Genomic DNA, 19,904 nt, shown 5'->3' with positions numbered 1-19,904 from the left:
GATACAGAAAAAGGCACAGTTAGTGATCAGAGTACCAGGAGCCAAGTTTTACAGAAGCATGGCCTATCTGAAAAACCAATTTTTTTTTTTCAACTATGGAAAACTCTGCCTCTGCAATCCAGTTGATCTTCCAATTATTAGTAGTACTAATAACAGTACTAGTAGTAGCAACCCATAAAAATAGCTATTTTTAAAGCACAACCACAATCTTTGTTGCCTTCCTGCTGAAGGTGTCCCTAGTTGCTCAGGGTTTTCCATTTAAAGACCTCTCTTTTAAGAGTAAAGTGTCCTAAAGACACTAAAATCCCTCACATTTATCACTTCCCCCCCTTGACTTAAAAAATACTTTGGTGAGGGGCAGAGTGCACGAACCTTTGCTTCTCATGTGCCACCTCTGACACACCTATTATATGTTATAAATGTATCAAAAACCACTGGAGGTTTTTTTTATAGACTTCATTACAAGCAGTTTAGCTGTGTCTCCTCCTGCTGTACCCTTCTCATGGAAGGGCAAATCCACAGCTTGCAGGGTGTGGTACCATTTTAGTGACAGGAGAACCTGCTCCTCTGGTTTGCTTTGTGATATTCAATAGCTCCGTGACAGAACGGATCGCACCGACCAGTTCAGGGTGTAAATAACATCTGTGCACTTACTGGACAGAGATCTTCTCATCAGCATCTGCTATGAACATGCTGCCCACCTATGGAAAGAGAGAGCATTGCACAGCAGGAATTTGGGAAAGCTACTAGACAGCAAGAGACAACCCATGGATACAAACACATTTTATTTTGCTGTACTGTCACTGACCAATGCTTCACCAGACAAACCACAAAAAAAGACTGGATCTTGAATCCCAGCCTGGATTAGTTTGCCATTCTGTAAGAGGACAACAGAGATCATTTCCTATCTGCTTGCCCCAGGGTGGCCACAGTTTTACTCCTGACAGACAGCTGCCAACACTGAACTACCCTTACTTACAGGAAATTTTTCTGTCAGTTAGATCTCAGAACACAATGAAATCTCGGCCTGAAGCAAAGCCAAACTCAACAAGGGGAACAGTGGATACTCTTTAGAAGGAAGAAATTCACAACTGTTTTTGAAGGGTACCACCTCAAAAATGCAGACAGTGCCTACTGCAGAATCCAAGCTTTACTCTATAGCTGAAGTGCACCTATGCTTGAGAAGAAAAAACAGTAAAGAAACAGAACCTCACAGACCAGACTATGTGCCAATATGTTTTAGGCAACATCACCAGAGAAGCAACTGGTTTTTAAAAATACATAGCTGTTCAGAAGGATTAAGAAGTTAAATACTAAAAGTTTCAAATAAGGTGATTTTTAAAACAAAGCCAACTAGAGTGAAGAAGATGAAGGAAAATAATTTCAGCTATCAACACAAGAGTAGAGATCTCATCCTTTTAAAGAGCTTTCCCAGACAGACAACATACTCCTCAGAATACAACCATTTTAACTGTATTTAGTTTTGATTCGTTCAATCCATCTCTAACTTCAGAACTCACATTCCAAACTCACACATTTTAGAAACACTCTCCTGCTGAACTTGCATGAATGCACCTTTTTAAGAACAGAAAAGTGCTGATTCCATGCTTACCATATTAGTCAGGGCTGAGAAGAAACCAGTCTGATGTTCCTCTTCTTTATCTTTGTATTGCCTGAACAAAAAGGGAATAAGGATGAAGTTCCAGGGTTACTTCACCTAAATCCCTACGTGTTAGTCTTATTTGACAAGAATATAGGATGGAGGAAACTTCAACATTCAACAGCCTTTTTCAAGAACTCACAGAAGAAGAGACAAAGGGTATTAAAATATTTGTAAATTGTGTACAGTTGAAGTGGGGCTGCTGAAAGATGTGAAATTCGAACAATGCTTGTGCTGTTAGAGGACACAAGCAGTTGAGGCTAACTCTGAAGAAAAGGGAACAAGTGACTTAGGAAATTTTGTCCTGCATTGGACAAACAGTAATAAGCCACATGAGCACACAGAGTCAGTAACCACAGAACAGTGTTATTTCATCATCCACCACAGAAAAAATGAGAATTGGTCACCCTGTGGCCAGCAGAAACCACATGGACCTCTATAGTTCATGGCCTGATCCCACTTTCCTGGTGCAAGTGAAGTCAACAAACAGATTGGGTACCGCAGATTCAAGCCACACTGCTTCATCTGGCACTCAAAGGGACTAGCAAAGCTCACATGGCCATTTATTTTGTCTGTCACACGGGAATCTGATCACACACAATGTAACATGGAAAGAAACCAACTCTAAATTCTTGGGAAAGAGGGAAGGAATGAACTAAGCAACACAGGCCATCATCTGAAACAGCTTTTGTCAGAATGAAGTTGGGTGGGTGAAGTTTTTTTCTGCTTTAATCCTTTGCCCTGTTAAATACATCTACATGATTTGCTGATCTTGTAAGTCACCTGCATAACTATCACAGCAGACTTTCAAAGGAATTACATTTTTCTGGATACTTGGAGAATACTACTGCACAAAAAAGTTCCTTGAGTTTCTCAGGTGAAACTGAGTAAATTGCAGTAAATTTCCAGATTTTTCTAAAGCATTTTTCTCTTAGGAAAGCTTACATGTTTTATGCTGCTACTTATGAAGCAGAGGCTAAGAGTATGCTACCCTTTCTGTTGGCTTTCTGGTGCTTTCTTCACCAGCAGTTATTGCTTTCCACCATGTGGACAGTCCTGGATACATTTGTTTGTTTGTTTTAGATAGTGTTTCAGCTAAATAAATTTTTCAGCAGAGTAGGTGTCAGCAAATTATTATCTTTTCACTTGTGACTAAGATTTTCAACATTCACACAGAGGTAGAGGTAAAATCCATGACAGTAAAACATACAATGGATATCTTTCCCTACAGCAAAATCTCTCCCAAAGCACATCAGTCCAGCTGGTACAGATGCATTGAGACTTGCAATGACTGCATCAACTGAACCAAAGTACCTCAAACCATAAGACTATTCCCTGCCTCTCCAGGTGCATCAAGGCTGCACTGATAAACAAGTCCTTTAACACAAAAAAAAAGTTTGTGAAAATGTACATGTAACTATCACGTATTGAAAAATAAGACACAATTTGGTTTTACCTGTTATATTCCGATAAAGCCTGGGCAATTACAAGTCCCATTCCCTGAAAAAAAAAAAAAAAAGCATTTAAAGGACTTCACATTAAAATCTCAAGGCAGAAAATCGCTCACTGAACACACATAGCAATGCTGCCCCCCCCCTCAAGATAACCTATAGCATGCTATGCAGAATTTCCCTTGAAGCTGTTTGAACTATTAAGATGTGCTGTGATACAACAACATAACACAAAAACCCAGACAACAAAATTTAAAGTTATTTATCTAATTACTAAATTCAACGGAGAACATTTACTCTCCTTGGACCTCCATACAGAGCTCTCACTCAAGAAGCCTCAGTAAAGCATCAAGAAATTTAGAAAGAAGCTGATGTTAGAGGAAGGACAGCCAAAAATTCAAAATAAAGAGTCACAGACACTAATAACCTTTGACTTCTTGCAAACAGCCTACACTGTTAAAGAACTACTAACAGCTCTCACCCTTTATTTAGCATGGAGCATGCTTTTTACTTCATGCCTAAAGAGCAGCTTCCAAGTCCAGAACTCACATAACTCAGTCCTGCTGTCAATTTTTAACCAGGCCTGGATAAAGAACTGAGACTGTGGCTACAACCCAAAATACAGTGCGGGACTCTTGACTCAGATACGAGCTTCCACTGAGTTACAAAAATTAACTTGTGGACTGATAAAATCAAGTGACAGCACTGGAAATTAAATTCCTTTTGGCATAAATCATCCTGTGTCTCTTTGGCACATGACAGCAAATAGCATACAGATAGTCCATGAATGAATAATAGATCAACTTTAGCATGTTCCTTGTTACCTAGCTTTTCAACCATCCCCACCATTTATCTGGTGATCAAACTGTCCAAATCATGAGCTGTCTAACCTATTGCAGGAGCAAGTTAGGGCTGAACAACACTGTACTGGTGGTCCTTAGAGCAGCACTGTTCCAAGACCTGATTTCTACCATGCACCATGCTTGCATTCATCACCCTACACTCCACGTGAAAGAGTATCTCCAGCAGCACAGAGGAATCAAGGCAAGTACTCACATTGAGCGTGGCCTCATCATCCACAATGGAGAGCTTCACAATGTAGGGATTCACTGACTGCTCAGGGTGGGGGGAAAAAGAAGAAAGAAAAATGGTTTTAAGTTCAGCCTTCAAGGGAAAAAAAACCACTATTATGTTTCCAAGTTTACCCAGCCACCTGGGAAGAATCTCTGTCCTGACCCATAAAACAGAACACGCACAAATAAGCAGGAGTTACAGCACGTGCTAAGACCACTAGGCCAGGCACATGCTCCCCTTATTGGCTCATCCAGGCAGCCTCCTCATTTTACTGGGAAGAGAGGGAGTCTCTATCCCTCCACCAGCTCATCTGTCAGTCTGGAAAGTGGAGCAGCCATCCTGCAAGCCTGTTATCTGTGACACACACACAGTTTTGCAGCAGGAACAGGCAGTGAAGCTGGATGGAGCATTACTGCTCTGCTATCTCTCTTCTGCAACACCTTGCAAAGATGGCTTAAAGAAGCACCCAGGAAGGCAGGACAACATTCTAGACTCATCTGCTGCTGGGTTAGACAGCAACACTCTGTTTACACCACTAAGATCTGGAAGTCTCTGGAGAATATAAATGCCTTGAACTTAGCTGAAGAAAGCACACAGGCTCCATCTAAAAAGACAAATGCTAATAATTTAGGAAGCATTTCAGATTAGCAATGCACATTTTTCCTGGTTTATATGTGTCAGTGCAAAACTAAAAAAGTTGATTTTGAATCAAGACACAGAAGAAGTCTCATTTGCAGGCAGGTCATTTTGCAGGGAATTGGAGCTTGAATAATTACTTTTTTTTTGTTAAAGAGATTAAAAAAAAATGAGTTATGCAAGATCTTTGTAAAAGAAAAAGGAAAAACACATGAATCTTCTGATTCTCCAAAGCTGTGTCTCTTCAGCACCTGTAGCTGAAGGACCAAGGAGAGGGAAGCACACAAAACTGGACACAAAGGGTGGTTGGATATACTATATGCTGCCAGACAAGCACACAAAGGAAAAACTCCACCATTTAGCTAATTTATTTCAGCTCTGTCTAACAAGACATAATGCAATTCTAGCAGGTTGAAGATGAGGCAAATAAACTTCTGCCTAGATGTTATCAAGTACATATTCAAAAGTCACTAACTGATTTTATGGTTTAACTTGCTATCCTATCAGCCATCGCTTAAAACCCTGCAAAAAATTACCAAATAAATACTTTTTCTCACAGCATTTTCTTTCTCACAGTAACAATGCAAAAGTATTTTCTCTGAAATCAGGACTAGGATTAAAAAAATAATAAAATACAGCTGAAGGCTTGAATAAGTATATAGTTGGAACAACTTCTAAAAATTATTAGGACTTCAATCAGGGGCATCCCTTTAAAGGTTCCAAGTAAAGACAGGTAAATCCCTAAAACAGAAGTTAATCAACTATCCAAGATCTCATCAACACAGGTAACAACAACATGGAGAGACAGTCTCCAAACAATTTGAGAGAAGATTAAAAAATTCACGTCCCAGAAATACAGAAGAACATCCTGATGTAAAACACACTGGTATTCACACAAAAAACAGACACAAAATCATAGTCAGCTAATGAATTTTGAGCCTTATTAGATTTTCTTAAACAGCTGGAAATACAACTTAACCAATGGAGTTCAGACCAAAAGAGATCCTTTCAGCTGCACCAGTTAAATAAAAAGAAAAATCCAGAGCACCTGAGGCATGAAAGTGTGCTACAGTTCACTGACAACCAGACAAGCACCATATTGACCCTAAGGGCCAAAGAACAGCAAATAAAAGCAGCTACTCAAGGACAAAGATTATGGCTGCATTACTCCAGGCTTGGCTTGTAGCACTGATACAAAGGGCAGTGTTGGACAGCTGTCACATAAAACCCTTCTGGGAGTAGCTTTCAGCCTTGCCAGAGGAGCTGCTTGAGCTGAAGTTCCCCTTGCTACATGTCTGCTTCAGTTGGACCGTATGGATTGTGCTTTTCAAACATCAGCACACTTCCTTAACAGGGCCCAGTTTCAAGACATCTCAGCCAGTGTTCTCCAAAGCACCCAACCCCAACTCAGTACTCCCCAGAAAGCCACTGCAAAGAGCCAAGGACAAGTCTCGTGCACTCACCACATTCTGCCTTACTGAGGACATAAACTACAGTCCACAGGGATCCATGCCTCAGGGATGGGATTACACCGCTCTCCACCATTTGTCTGAATGTTGCAGTGAGACCTCTGGTCTTCCCAGTCTGCCCTCATAAGTAACCCTACTTATAGATAATTCCAAACAGTTTTCCCTCATAGCCATTTACTGAAATCAAACTCCATGTTCCTGTTCCATGCTACCACAGCACAGAATGCTGAAGAGAATCTGCAATTCATGATTCTGACACCATTGACAGGAATGAAAAACTGACAGGCATTCCTTTGACACCAAGTGTAGTTCCTGTGCTTGCATATTCTCTAGGTCTATTCATAATTCAGAAGAAGACCTATTATAAAACCAGGTAAGTTTTGAAACCTGCTTCCTCTCAGTAATTCTGTTGAAGGCTGGGTTGTTCCAGAACTTTCCTATTTGTTGCCTAATGAAGTATATTAAGATATTCCTATTTATGAAGAAAAAAATGAACATGATCAGTAAAGCATCATGCCTCACACAAAGAAAAGCCAACCTTAGGTGCTGTTCTGACATTCAAAATGCTTTTTTTTTTTCCAAGCTGATGAATAACAGAAAAAAAATGGGAATATACCATAAACATAAAAAGGATGATGAATAAAGTTTCTCAAAGAGGAATCCATCAAAGAGACAGAGACAGACTTCTCTTGGAACTACTAGCTGTAATGTTTCAGTTCATTCTTTGGTCACAGCTTCACTATCTCTTCTGGGGATCTGTGCTCTTTCAGTCAGCTAGTCATGTTCTGAATCCCAAATTCAGTGTGAAGTCCAGGATGACTGGCAGTTCATTTTACCTTGGAGATTATGTATAATCACACACTCACACACAGAGGCAGACATGCGCTTTGGCACAACAGCAACTCTTCCAAAAGGACCTTCCTCAGACTACTTCCACAAAGGAAATGCAAATTCCCTAGGCAGTTTCTTTCATGCTGGCACAGAACAAGCTGTAGGAACATCATACACATTTGATTACACACATACATCAGAGATAGACACAGGGAGCATAACAGGGCTGCCTTGCAAAGTTTCTCCTACTCGCTGCTGATACCCTGATGCTACAGTTTGCACTGCTAAAAACTGTAGTGTGTGCTGCCTTCATAATCCAGAGGCCACTCTAAATTAATCAAGTAGAGAGAAGTGATGTTTTTGTTACCCAGAACACCTACCTCATACTTTCTGTAATTGACCAGCAAGGCCAGAAGGACCACAGCATCATATCCATGTTCCCTGCGACTAAGAGGGCTGGACAGGATCTGGAATAAACAATCACACTGTTCTGTTCAGACCTGCTTCAGGAAGCTTGCAGTGATTCACACAGAGCATAGCCACGAAATGTATGTGTAGGAACAAATTATGTCCTATCTGAAAGAGCATATTTAGGGTAAAGGGAATTAGTTAGTACCTCAAGGAAATTCTGCACACAGAGAAGCTTATTTGTCACAGAAAGTATGCACATAGGCTTTCAGGACAAAAAGGGCAAATATATTTCACAACAGTATTGTATAGTATCTCAATGAATCACCAGCATTACCTGTGCAATTGTTCTGGGTTTCTCCAAGGCTCAGTTCCACTGAAAAAAGTATAATTTATCCAAGAAAAATACTTTATATATCCACATTACCTTTTGAAAAACAGTTTCTCCAATACAGGAGTTCTGTGTGAAATTAGCCCAGAAATCTGTTCAGACTCTAACTGTGCAGAAATGTTTCAAGTGAAAATACCTTAAATAGGCAGTAGTGACTAAAAACAGCAGACTAGAGTAAAGGGGAGAGAACATTACAAAATATATGTATGACTGAGCTATGAATGGAAGCAACAACAGTGCCAGTGAACTACACCACACTGAAAAAGCTGAAAAGCAAACACATTACTGAAAGTTCTCACTATGGAAGAGCCCACACAGTAGAAGGAAGAACCCTTACCTGCAAAATAGCTTCAAATATGCTGTTAATCATCACATACTCCAGGATAGTGTTCTGGCTAATGTTATCTGTCACCTGAGTACAAACACAGGTTTTAAAATCTGATCCAAAACTTCCACCAATGCTGTAGCTGCTTCTGGCACACAATGGGAACAGGAAAGTTCTGCTTCCAGATGGACACATTAATCCAGAATCTCACACTTAGCAAGTCAAGGTGTGACTAGCAATAGAGCTAGACATGGAGTAAAAGAAATCTGTCCTGCCTCCCAGCCCTCTCTCTGCCAAGAAGCAGCACCCACGGACTAAGAGCTCCCCCGTTCCTCCACACATTGGTATTTTACACAGCTGCATGAATGACAACAGCCATCAGCTGTTGCAGGCTCTACACAGGAGGCAGAGAATGAAAAACAAGGCACATATGCTCCACTGAGAACCTTCCCACCATTAAGAGGGCAATTATCTCTTATCACAGTCAAAATAGTTCACAGCTGACCATCTCCAAAAGCTGATGATTGGCCATTTATTACAACTTCCTCATTCTTCACATCCTCACCACTCTACTCCACACTTTCTGTCTTTCCTCAACCCTTCTCCCTTTCTTTCCATTTATCTGAAACTTCTTAAATATCTTTTTCCTTAAAAAAACCCACACTGTGAATCCAATCGATACTGCCTCTTGCCCTCAGCCCCAGCTGGCACACATCTTACAGGATGAAAAGCCTCTGTTAGTCTGCATTGGCATCTTGGTTAGAGCCACCATGTATATTCTGCACTGACCCTTGTTCTCATTCACAATATTTTTCCCCTTCTTAAGCTTCACACCACAGAATTCTGCTCAAGTTCAAAACAGTTCCATCCCTCAGATGTGGCTCATAGAAGCCCCTAATTTATTACACAGCCATTAATTACTTACTGTCACCAAGCAGAGAAGTAGCTTCAGACACAAGCTCTTGAGGCTTTCAGAACCTTCTGCACAGAGAAGGGAGTCCAAGCTCTCCATCAGATTCTAAAGAATAACAGTTACATTATTTAAAAGTAGTATTTGAAATTACTTGAAATGTTTTTTATAGAAAGCTTTCTAGAAGATTCAAGTAGCAGAGCACCAATATAAAGCCATGTTATTCCAGAATCAATAATTGAGCCACTACTACTTCTACACAGGCCATATTCATACTATTGCTTCTCAACACTGCTTTGTTAACTACAGTTTAATGACTACTGGTAACATCATAATCATTTTCTATGAGCTTTCTCTAGATGCAGCAGCACACATCCAATTAACAATACATATATAAGTTATGATTAAAATTTTGATAGGAAAATTACTACTTAATGTTTTCCCAAAATGTACTACAGTTTGTATAGAGAAGAAAAATTGCTACTCTTGTAGAGAGATGAATGATACAGCAAGAATTCAGCTTTATCACTGATTACTTTGTCATTTCCCAAACTCAACATCTTTACAATGAAGAGCATCAAGTAGGTTTAAAACAACCCATGTGCTGATGGAGTGTGAGAACACAGGGTATGACCCTCAGATAGAGAGAGATGTGAGGTTCAATACTAGGTGGTAATCACCTGTGACAGCCTTTTCTGACTCTAAGATTTCAACAACAGTGACTACACAGTTTGGAACTAAAGGAAAAGAATGTGCTCTGTTATATTACTAACCAACCCAGGGACCCCAAATGTCTGTGCTACTGGCAGGTACAGAACTTCAGGACAGCTATTTTTACTAAGTGGCTCCAATATTTCCCCCAAAAGCTGCTGCCTGTTAGACACACCCATCTACAACTCACTGCCCTTGCAACACAGCTGCTGTGCAAACTGCTCCTCTACATTGCCAGGGCCTCACCTTCATACATAGCTCTGCCTTGTCAAAACCCACAAGCATGTTGATGATGTCAAACCCAGAAGTGGATTTGTTCTTCTGATGGACACCCCGAATTAATGCACACAAAGTCTGCAAGGGGGAAAAAACAGAAGGTGAGATGCAAGGCAACACCTCCAATTCAATAGCAAAACCCACTGCATGATCCTCTCCTAGCACTGGCAGATGCTGAAATTAATACTGCCAGCCTGGAAACCATACATTTTGTCTGACCTCTCCTCCAGCTCTGTCATTTCTAAATGGGATTTTGGTGCTGAAAATTCATAAAAACTGGAGAATACATTTGTCCACATTCTTCTTGTTGAGCACAAACTTCTGTTTGGTTACCACATTGCTTTATCAACTTGAACCAATAAACTGTGTCTTTGGCAACAAGAAGAACTAACTTTCCCACCAAAAAAAAGTCTCCAAGTCTATTAGGCAGCTCAATTACTGTCTCATTCCAAGGTCTTGAAAATACACAGGTATCAGCACACTATGTTTCCAGCAAACTCTTTGGAAAATTTATGGGCAGCAAATTACTCATTTGTTCTAAGAGAGGGAAATGTCTGGGGTGACTTTTGTCCTCAGGCACCTCTCAGGCCTGTGAAGAGGGGAATGAGCAGGAATACAACAACTGAAGTTGTAGATTCTAGCTTAAATTCACCAGTGAGAGGTAATTAGTTTCAAATGTAAAGCTGGAGACAAAACAGACCTGATAGAGTTAGCAGACCTCTAGAACCATACAAAAGCAAAAAGGTAACCTTTTTTTGGTTACTGTCAGAAACAGATCCTGGGCTAAACAAACCCTTGGTCACCATGCTGATTCTCAAAAAAAGGATTAAGTAAGTTTTGGCTCCAGGATCACTTTCCACATTAACATAGTCTGATTAAGGGAACACTCTCCCAATTCCAGCTCAGAATGTGTTACCTGGTTCCTAGTTATATGCACACAGCAAGATTCTTGTGACCTGCCCTAAGTTATTCCAACAGTCTGGACACAAGTTTAGAAATTCAGGACTGGTCTAAGCTGTCTGTGTAGCTATAACTATAACTTTAGTAGCAGCCTTTCAAACTAATTCTACAAATAACAATAAATTCAAGATTGTACATCAGAGATGTAAATATTCTGTTTTAAATCAACTTTTCCCAGCTCACCACTGGTCCAATGTCTCCTACATATGATCTCTTCAAACCTGAATTTCATATCCTGTAGTCCTAAAGCTAAGATGCATTCTGCATACTCCTAAATCAAATGTATTCACCGAACTGCGAGAATCAGCTTGTGAATTAGTATTATCAAATATCAAGACTAATGAGGGGATACACAAAAGATATTGAACAGCAGAGCTTTGGTAAGGAGCAACCAGCACAAAAATGGCTATGAATTCTGAGTGATAATTCTTCCCAGCTTCCAATTAGGAAGTGTCCAGCTGTGGCAATTTCCCACATAGATTTCACACTAACTTCTCCAGAGCTTTATTTCTTTTTTGGCCCATATGGAAATTCAAAAAGGCAACTGAAATGAGGGAGAAGAGGAAAAGTAAAACACAAAGTTACACAGCCCAAGTACTTTTGACACCCCAAACCAACAGCCTGCAATGTGAACAAGCCCCTTTGTCTCCTCATTGCCATCCACTTCATCCTCCATCATCAGATCCTCTTGAATTCTGAAACCATCTATTGCTCTGCCAAGAGTAAAGAGACTCTGAATGTTTGGAGCCTCCACAGACAACAAGTAATAGCTGCTCTGCAGACATCACTTCCCAGCAGCAAAGAAACGAGCACAAGGTGTTTGATACCAGCAAACAAATATATGGCCTCATTAGAAGCAGAAAGATAGCATTCCCTGTCTCCCAGTGTGGTACCTGTAATGCATTCACCACTCTGATTGGGTGCTCCTCACCCAGGGCCTGGATGCAGTGCTGAAACAAGCAGTTGATGTTATCTTTTATCTTCATTAATTCTTCCCCATCCAGAGCCTCCAGCTTGCCTTCTAGATACTCCAGGTTGACCTGTCAGGTTAAGAAGCAGTTCATGCACATTATACCATCACCAACACCTTAGAAACAGAAGTCCTTGCACTGACAGTCTGCCACTTTGTAGGCAGAACAGCAAAAGGATGTTCACATTCTGTTACCTTCATGAGAAACAGCTCTTCCCAAAACCTAGGGTTGCATTTACTGGGGTCCTCTGTCTGAAAAGAAAAGGAACAGGCATGAGGGCAAAGAAATCATTCAGGTAGAATTTAAAGAAAGCCTTTTATCATGCGTAGCTCAGAGTCTGCATCACTTGCTGGATGACCAAGAGGTCTCAAAGTGCAGAATTCTGACTACAGAGATTCCCAAAGAAAAGGAGACCAACAGAAGCAGCTCTCAAGTGGGATGCCTCTATTTTCTGAATTGTTATTTGAAAAAATACTGGGAAAACCATGACTTCCCATAGATGGTACAGTTCTGGTAAGCAACAGGACAAGGAAACATTTTGGAAGAGAACAGAATACAGAGTTCTGCACAACAGTAGGGGAACCTGGAGCATGTGCCTACACTGTGCAGGCCTTACCCTGAGGGAAGAAATCCACTAAAAAAACCCTCAGCGTAAACTAAATCAAGAGAATTTAACACAACACTTTAGAAAAAAGAGATGCTCAACTCCTTACCATGAAAATTTCATCATACATCAACACCACTTTCTCTTTCAGTGGCTTCTTGGAGGCTGAAGATTTCCGGAGCAGCCCACCTTTCTTCTCGGTTTGGGCCATTCTGTATACCCTGAAGGTAAGAACAGACAAAAAAAGCTCAGAAAACTTTTCTTCAAGGGATATCTGACCTCCCTCAACCATGAAAGACTTTTTCACTGCACTGAAATACTAAGTCTCTCACAAGCTGTAAGTAGGGGCATTTATGACTATACCAGATAAGAAATCAGATCAAAGGACCCATCTAATCTAGTTCTATATCCCATTTCAAAGACATGAAAAAGTCCACACACAGGCAGAAACAGAATAAGCTCCTTATGGATAAATTTCTTAATTCTTTTCTATTAAAAACTGTCTCATTATCCAGACCAATGAAGTTTACATCTAAAAAAAGTATATATTTTTTAGTCTCACTGGAGGAATTGTGATACTTGATATCAAATAGGTGCTCAGACTTTTTTTTTATGCTGGTCAAGCCTCAAAGGCATCTGGTGACAAGAAGCTCCTGAAACTATTTGAAAGTCTTCTTGTATCTCGTATCTGCCTAACAAAGAACTTCAAATTCTGCTTTTGGACTCTGAGGCGGCATCCAACACTAGGAAAGCCTCCATAAAGCACTCCTGCCACCCTTGTTCACATCTACCTCTGCACCTTAGTATCCTTATCTGGGCCTGCTGCTCTGCAAATCAAGCCAGGGAGGAAGCCAAGCCTCAAAAGCATCCCATGTGGTTCAGTCTTGGGAGGAGGATGGAAGAGAGGACAAGCTTTACAGTTTGTTTTTTTTTAAAAAGATGAATTTCATTATCCATTTGACAGCAATGGGTTTTCTAAAAATGCAAAGAAGTTTTGCTAACATTAATTGGTGTGTTACAGATTATACTATTTTAAAAAAAGTTATATCCTTATTACAAAATAAGCCATAACACAAAGTAATGTGGTCCCGAGTCTTTTCTGAGAGACAACCCACTCCAGGGGCTGAGTCAGAACATGCAACTTGCCACATATTCTCAACCTCATATGTGATGCTACCAAGTGCAGCACTACTCTGACCTTGCAAATACACATTTATCTGCAATCACAGATTTTCCTGGCAAGCATCACAGCTTTAGTACTGTTCTAACCCCCTCCATCATTGCAGCATGTCAGAACTACTTAGCAGGAAGGGAATACCATCCCTTCTCATACTCCTGAGCTCCTAGCCTTTCTGCCATACCTCCAAAGGTAATTACACATACGGCAACAGCACACCACACACAGAGGCTTGACTTAAGTCATGCTCCAGAAAAACATGGGCAGGCTGTTGTGGTAGTTACACTCAACCAGGGTAAATTATGCATAGAGAGGTGAGTTCACAGTTTGAATCTAGGATCCCAGAGCTTTCTGAGCTGGCAGCTGTGGAGACAGCCTTGGATGTAGCCTCAATCCCAGACTGCCTGAATCCCCTCCCAATCACAGCAGGTTTAGATCTGTCTTTTCCTCAAAGACTAAGTTCCATCAACTACTGAATACCAGATCCAGATCTCCTTTACATTCTTTGTCTTCTTGCACTGCAGACAATTTTTAGCTGACTTACAACTATGTTATCAACTAGGACAATCAGGCTTACAGAGTCAGTTATTCAAATATCCATCCCTTTAGCCAAAAATCTTGGTTCTAAGTGGCAGAAAAACATTTTTAGGCCTGGAAAAACAATGTTGCTGCAAAAGACCCTACCTCAGGTGCAAAGGGAAGGGGTTTTGCCAGGATGGGAAAGGGTAGGACAGAGAGCAGCAGATCTCACACCTGAAAAGCTAATATTTACATAGGCAGAGAGATGTTGTCTTCCCACTAGAAAGGGAACCAGCTGGCTGGTTATGGGCTGGGGTGAGAAAGGAAAGAGCCCTGAGACACAGTGACAGAAGAAAGTTTAGCAACTACTGCACCATCTATAAAGACCAAAATTACGCCCACAGCATAGTAGGTCTATGTACCCAACTAAGATGGAAGAAGGTTTCCAACTACTAAACAAAAAAGAAAACATTATTCAATCATCTTGATAGCTTCTCTTTGACAGACTTTGCATTATTTTTAAATTGTCGAGGGAAATAAGACATTATTCTAATTAGAAACATAACTGGAAATACTGAGAAAGCTATTAAAAACCAACTCAAGAGTGATGTCACTTTGAGTCTAAGAATACAAATCTTGAGTAAGATTGCACAAAACAATTTTCCTACTAGAACTGTAAGTTTCTGAACCTTAAACAGCTGCCAGCCCCAGCATACACATACATCCATCAGTGTGCTTCTAATTGAATTACAGCTAACGAATCCCAATGTCAAAACTAATAAACTAACTCTCAGTGCTTCTAGGTCAGCGTTCTCACATCAAATGTGTACATGAATGGGAGGGGATCAATAAGCTCTGCTTAGTCCCTGGATTTTCAGAGCTCCATTTTAACCCTTTTTCTACATTTCCAGAAAGACAGAAAAATCGAAATACCTCAAGATGCAAAGGGTGAGCACTAGAAGGATGGCATGATCGTGTGAAAATTCTAGTCTCTGTTAAAATCGGTCTTAGGATTCACATTCTCTCCAAACCAAAGCTGCACAGAGCACATACAAAGACAACTGCTAGAGGCAAGGATTAAATAATGTTCTTGTTTATAATTTGCTATTCTACAAATGAGCATATGGAGGAGCAAGGAGAGAAACGTAAACCTTGTCTTTCATGCCAATGCTTTATTAGGCTGTGTTTGTTTCATGACCTATGATGATCAGGTCATACAAATGTTTTTTTGTTTTCACTTTATGCAATTACATTTTCTAGATGTCATAAAGACATAACTGCATTTTGCTAATTGAGACCTTCCAGGCAGCTGCAGAAAACAACAAGTTAAATGCACAAAACACTTATAAATAAGTTGTAGAGATGTCAAATTATCATGGTGCCATGACAGCTTATAAAAACAACAACACTAACGATAATTAACAATTTTCCTTTAAACATCACATTTAAAAAGCATCAGTGCATTTTCCACATTTTAGGTTCAAATGGATAATTTATTCTGTCAATAGGTCATTCCCATTAACACATGCTGCTAAGTGAATCCTGCTGTATCCACTGGCTGCATGGGAAACTGCCCCTCAGGGCCAAGAGAAGCACACACATGGGGATTTTTAGAACAACAAATGCTTTGCTGTGCAGCAGAAGATCCAAGATGCTTCATCTGGAACTAAAAGAAAACTTGACAGAGCACGAGTCTTGGCAGCTCAAAGGCAGGAAGATAAAAGCCATGGCAGACACAAGTTCAGGCAGACTTTTGCTTTATCTGTCATCAACCCTAGGATCAGCTGACCCAGTGAGGAAGAGATGAGCACATCCAACCATCCACCTCCTTTATTTTTCATTCCAGAACCCCTAACAGAGATTCCAACCAAACATATGACATTCCGACGAACGCAGTTCTGTTGGCTTTTTGTTAGAGTAGCCACAGGGAAAATGAACCTGGTCTCTTGTGTCTGAGATTTACTCAGGCTTGTGCACACTGAAAACTGCTACACAATGCTCCACATTGTCACTCAGCTCCTGTACAGACTTATTAGTATTCTATAGACCGTCTTTTAATAGCAAAAATATTGTCAAGAGGATAACACTAATGCACATCTACTTCATAATGACATCAAGATCCAAAACTTGTAACTTGTGTAATTTTGCATGCAGCCCATCAAGCACAGCACTTTGCATTCAACTGCCTTGGCTAACAAACCCAAAAGTTCTCAAGATTATAAATGCACATACACAACCCCCACACACAACCAAACACAAATAAGTGTATTTTTTTCAGTGTGGACCCCTCACAAAATGTACTGTAACACTTCTTGGCTAGACAAAAAGAATACAGATGACACAAAATTGTATTTTCACATACAACTTCACTGGCAAACCATTTATTCACTACCTGGAAAAGACTGCGCAAATTATGTGATCTGTATTAGTTTGTTAACGTCAAAGCCCTGAACCTAAATCAATTTAATAAAGACTCTGAATAAGAGCTGAGATACTTCTGCTTTTAGAATCCAGTGTCCCTTGACTTGTCAGAGCTACTAAGATTGGAGTCACCTATTTAAACATTTCAAAGCCAGCAATTGCCTCCTCCCTTCCTGAGTGTATGCACTTGGGACTCAGTGTGATCATGCTTTGCCTTTCAAGGTTCTGCAAGTACATCATTCAAGATTAAAGGACAGTTGTTCAAAAACTGCCTCCACGGTGCAAGAGGTAGGGATAAACCCCTGTCTGAAAGTTAACACACAGCTTCTAAAGCAATGTGTTATAAGCTAAGTACTCATTAAATTCTTCAGTGAAGTACCAGGAAAAACTTGCACTTAATCCATGTGATGAATCTGCAGAGTAAATATAGGACCTGAACAACAGGCAGTTGCAACACAGGTCCCAGTTGTCCATCACTAGAAGTAACACACAACCTGCACCCAGCACAAGAATTTATGAATCCCTGTGCACAGGGAGTGCCTGGACCCAGTTCTCTGTTAAAACCCCCAGGACCATCCATCAGCAGCCAGCAGACCACTACTAAAAACAAAGAGAGCAAGAAAACACAGGGCTAGATTTTGTGAAGGCTTTAGCAACAATCATGGCCAAATTTCTGCCATAAGCCCTTTTGCAGCTTAGTCTTTACAAACTCTTGCATTGGCAGTTACAGCTTGTGCAAGTATATCCACACTGCTTTTATATTCCATCCATTGTTTACAAATTCATTTGTATATCGTCCACTGGAATAAAAGCTGCTCAAATTTTGCCTTCCTCTACAACTGTTAGGTGCTCAACCCATCAACAAGGGAAACAGTAACACAGCACACAAGCTTTGGATCCACGCTGCAGAATTTCCAGGTGCCTTCAGGCAGTATGTAATGACAAACATATTCTGAGGGTGTGCTGATGACAAAAAAACCTATAGAGGTCCTACTTCTTTTTCTGCAGTTCAAAGCAACAGCACCCAACAGAGTCACAGTATACATATTATTACTAGAAATTCCTCCCATCCCATTCAGAGTATGTGCTTCTACATAGTACAACCTAAAGTTACACCACTTCTGACCTATTTTTACCCCTTGAAAATCGTGAAAAGCAACTTCCTAAAGTAAATACAGCCATATGCTACCTCCCATTGCACCTGTTTTAGCAATGATATAAAAGAGTAACATTTGAGCTCTGATTTTAACACTTCATCCACAATTACATTTAATTTCTATCTGTCCAGTTAAAATAACACCCAACCCATCAAATCCACACCAACAAATAGCTATGCTTCTTCCTGTCAAGTCCATCCAGACAAGCATTGCATGTTTCCACCAGTACCTGTTCACATGATTTTTATATAAGGCAATCTTTTCATTTCACCACAGTTTCTCTCTGCATTCCTGGCTATCATTATGAGATCTCTAATGTCAGAACATTACTTTGGGTTTTCACTTTTCAAGCCCTTTAGAACCCATCCCACATAGTTTATAATGAAATATTCTACAGTGCCTTTAGACTCCCACCTAAAAGCTCATGTCACTTGCAGACCTTTTCAAATGCCTTCCTTCTGAAGAAAAACACTCTCCCTGTAACCTTCCCCTGACCTTTCCCCATGGCTTCAGCTGGTGGTGTGGATCCAAGGCCAATGTTGAACACAGAGCAGCTGCATGACCTCGGTTCTGACTTCTGAGGTAGCTGCTACGTTCTGAGAAGCTGCACAGTAAAGTCATGCCAAGATAAGAAAGGTGGAGCTGCAGAGCAGGTGACATTTTTGAAATACAGACCATCGCAGCACAAGTACTCAGGAGTTAAAATGCAAACATAAAAAGGTGCAAGTTAAAAAAAAAAACAAAAAACAAAACAGAAAAAACCAAATAAACAAAAAACAAAAACCAAACCTCAAAAACAGGGAGCCAGAATACAGCAACTCTGCAACTCTGAGCAGCAGAGGCTGACCCTTCCCCTCCTAAGGGATCTCCCATATGGCTGCCTGATGTGTTAGCAGGGGAGAGAACAGATGAATGCTTAGCCCAGCAGCTCATTAAAGCCTCAGTGTTCCTTTTGTGCCTGCTACCCAATTACTATTTAACATTTTTACAACGTATATACCTTGCCCACAGTATCTCTCTGCACACAGCAAAAGTGCCATAAATGACACAGTGGATCAACCTATTATTACTGGAAAGCCAAACTGCTGTCCTTTCCTCTCCTCCAAATTCCTCTTCTGCATTTTTGTCACACTTCCTACTACAGCTCAAACAGCTGGTGAACTGCAATCACCACGAATCGCAATGATTCAAATCATCCCATTGCTTTGCATATTCCACCCACCTGCTCACCCTAATTGGCTCTCATCATACATTCAGATTAGATTCTCTGCTGGAGAAGCAAACTTTGTTACAGCGACATACGCAACAGGGTTTGACCGAGGCCGCAGCTTGCTCATGCAGCAAGTGGCTCTGCCTTCAGCACAGCAAACACTGCGAGCTCCCGCTGCTTTACCACTGCTTGCTGTTCCCCTTTTGCCCATACAAGTGTTCGGAGAAGGGTGAGGTAAACCAGATAATTGGAATGATCAGCGAAGGCTCGATCTTTTCCTAGGAGTTCTCTCGTGCCCCGACCAGCCGGCAGCCGGGGGACGGTGCGGCCCACGAGCAGCCGAAGGGCTGGGCTGCGGCGGGCCCCGCGGCCTCCTCGGGGCCGGCACCCGGGGCACCGCGGCGTCACCGGCGGGAGATGAGCGGCACCGCCCGCTGCACGGTCTGCGTGCGGCCGCTCCAGCAGCTAACCGGGGTGGGCAGCGAGCGGCCCTGGTACGGGGTGCCGGTGCCCGGCGAGGCCCCTCGCGGCGAGGAGCGCGCCCGCCCCGCGGAGCCCCCGGTGCGGCGGAGGCCCCGGTGCCGGAGGGGCAGAGAGGCGCGCCCGGGCCCGCGGGCGGGGTCCCGTGTCCCCCCGCCGCTCCCGCACTCACCTGCGGGCAGCCGCTCCCCGCACACCGCGCAGGCGCCGCGCGTGCGCCCGCCGGTTCCCCGCGCGGCCGCGGCTCCCGCAGGCGGGGCGGG

The 19,904-nt window shown here is 41.6% G+C and overlaps 1 protein-coding gene across 6 annotated transcripts in view; it reads right to left on the bottom strand.

Moving 5' to 3' along the window:
• Window positions 1–19,869, bottom strand: part of ARMH3 (armadillo like helical domain containing 3) — a 123,621-nt gene extending 103,752 nt beyond the window's left edge. For 4 of the 6 annotated variants that reach the window (XM_033515523.1, XM_033515524.1, XM_033515525.1 and 1 more), the window contains exons 1-11: window positions 12,787–12,898; window positions 12,268–12,324; window positions 11,996–12,142; window positions 10,113–10,220; window positions 9,171–9,263; window positions 8,258–8,332; window positions 7,502–7,588; window positions 4,168–4,224; window positions 3,117–3,160; window positions 1,613–1,673; window positions 655–701 (exon numbers count right to left, since the gene is read on the bottom strand). In XM_033515523.1, the coding sequence (XP_033371414.1) occupies window positions 655–701; window positions 1,613–1,673; window positions 3,117–3,160; window positions 4,168–4,224; window positions 7,502–7,588; window positions 8,258–8,332; window positions 9,171–9,263; window positions 10,113–10,220; window positions 11,996–12,142; window positions 12,268–12,324; window positions 12,787–12,888 (878 nt within the window). In that variant the 5' untranslated portion in view covers window positions 12,889–12,898. Of the gene's footprint in view, window positions 1–654; window positions 702–1,612; window positions 1,674–3,116; window positions 3,161–4,167; window positions 4,225–7,501; window positions 7,589–8,257; window positions 8,333–9,170; window positions 9,264–10,112; window positions 10,221–11,995; window positions 12,143–12,267; window positions 12,325–12,786; window positions 12,899–19,173; window positions 19,545–19,813 lie in introns of those variants that run through there. The other 2 variants (XM_015633480.1, XM_015633479.3) reach the window with 2 other exon arrangements.
• Window positions 19,870–19,904: the final 35 nt, after the last annotated feature.

The sequence above is a fragment of the Parus major genome, chromosome 6, assembly GCF_001522545.3.
Source record: "Parus major isolate Abel chromosome 6, Parus_major1.1, whole genome shotgun sequence".
In the NCBI taxonomy this organism is placed as follows: Eukaryota; Metazoa; Chordata; class Aves; order Passeriformes; family Paridae; genus Parus; species Parus major.
This window is presented reverse-complemented; position numbering and strand designations above follow the sequence as displayed.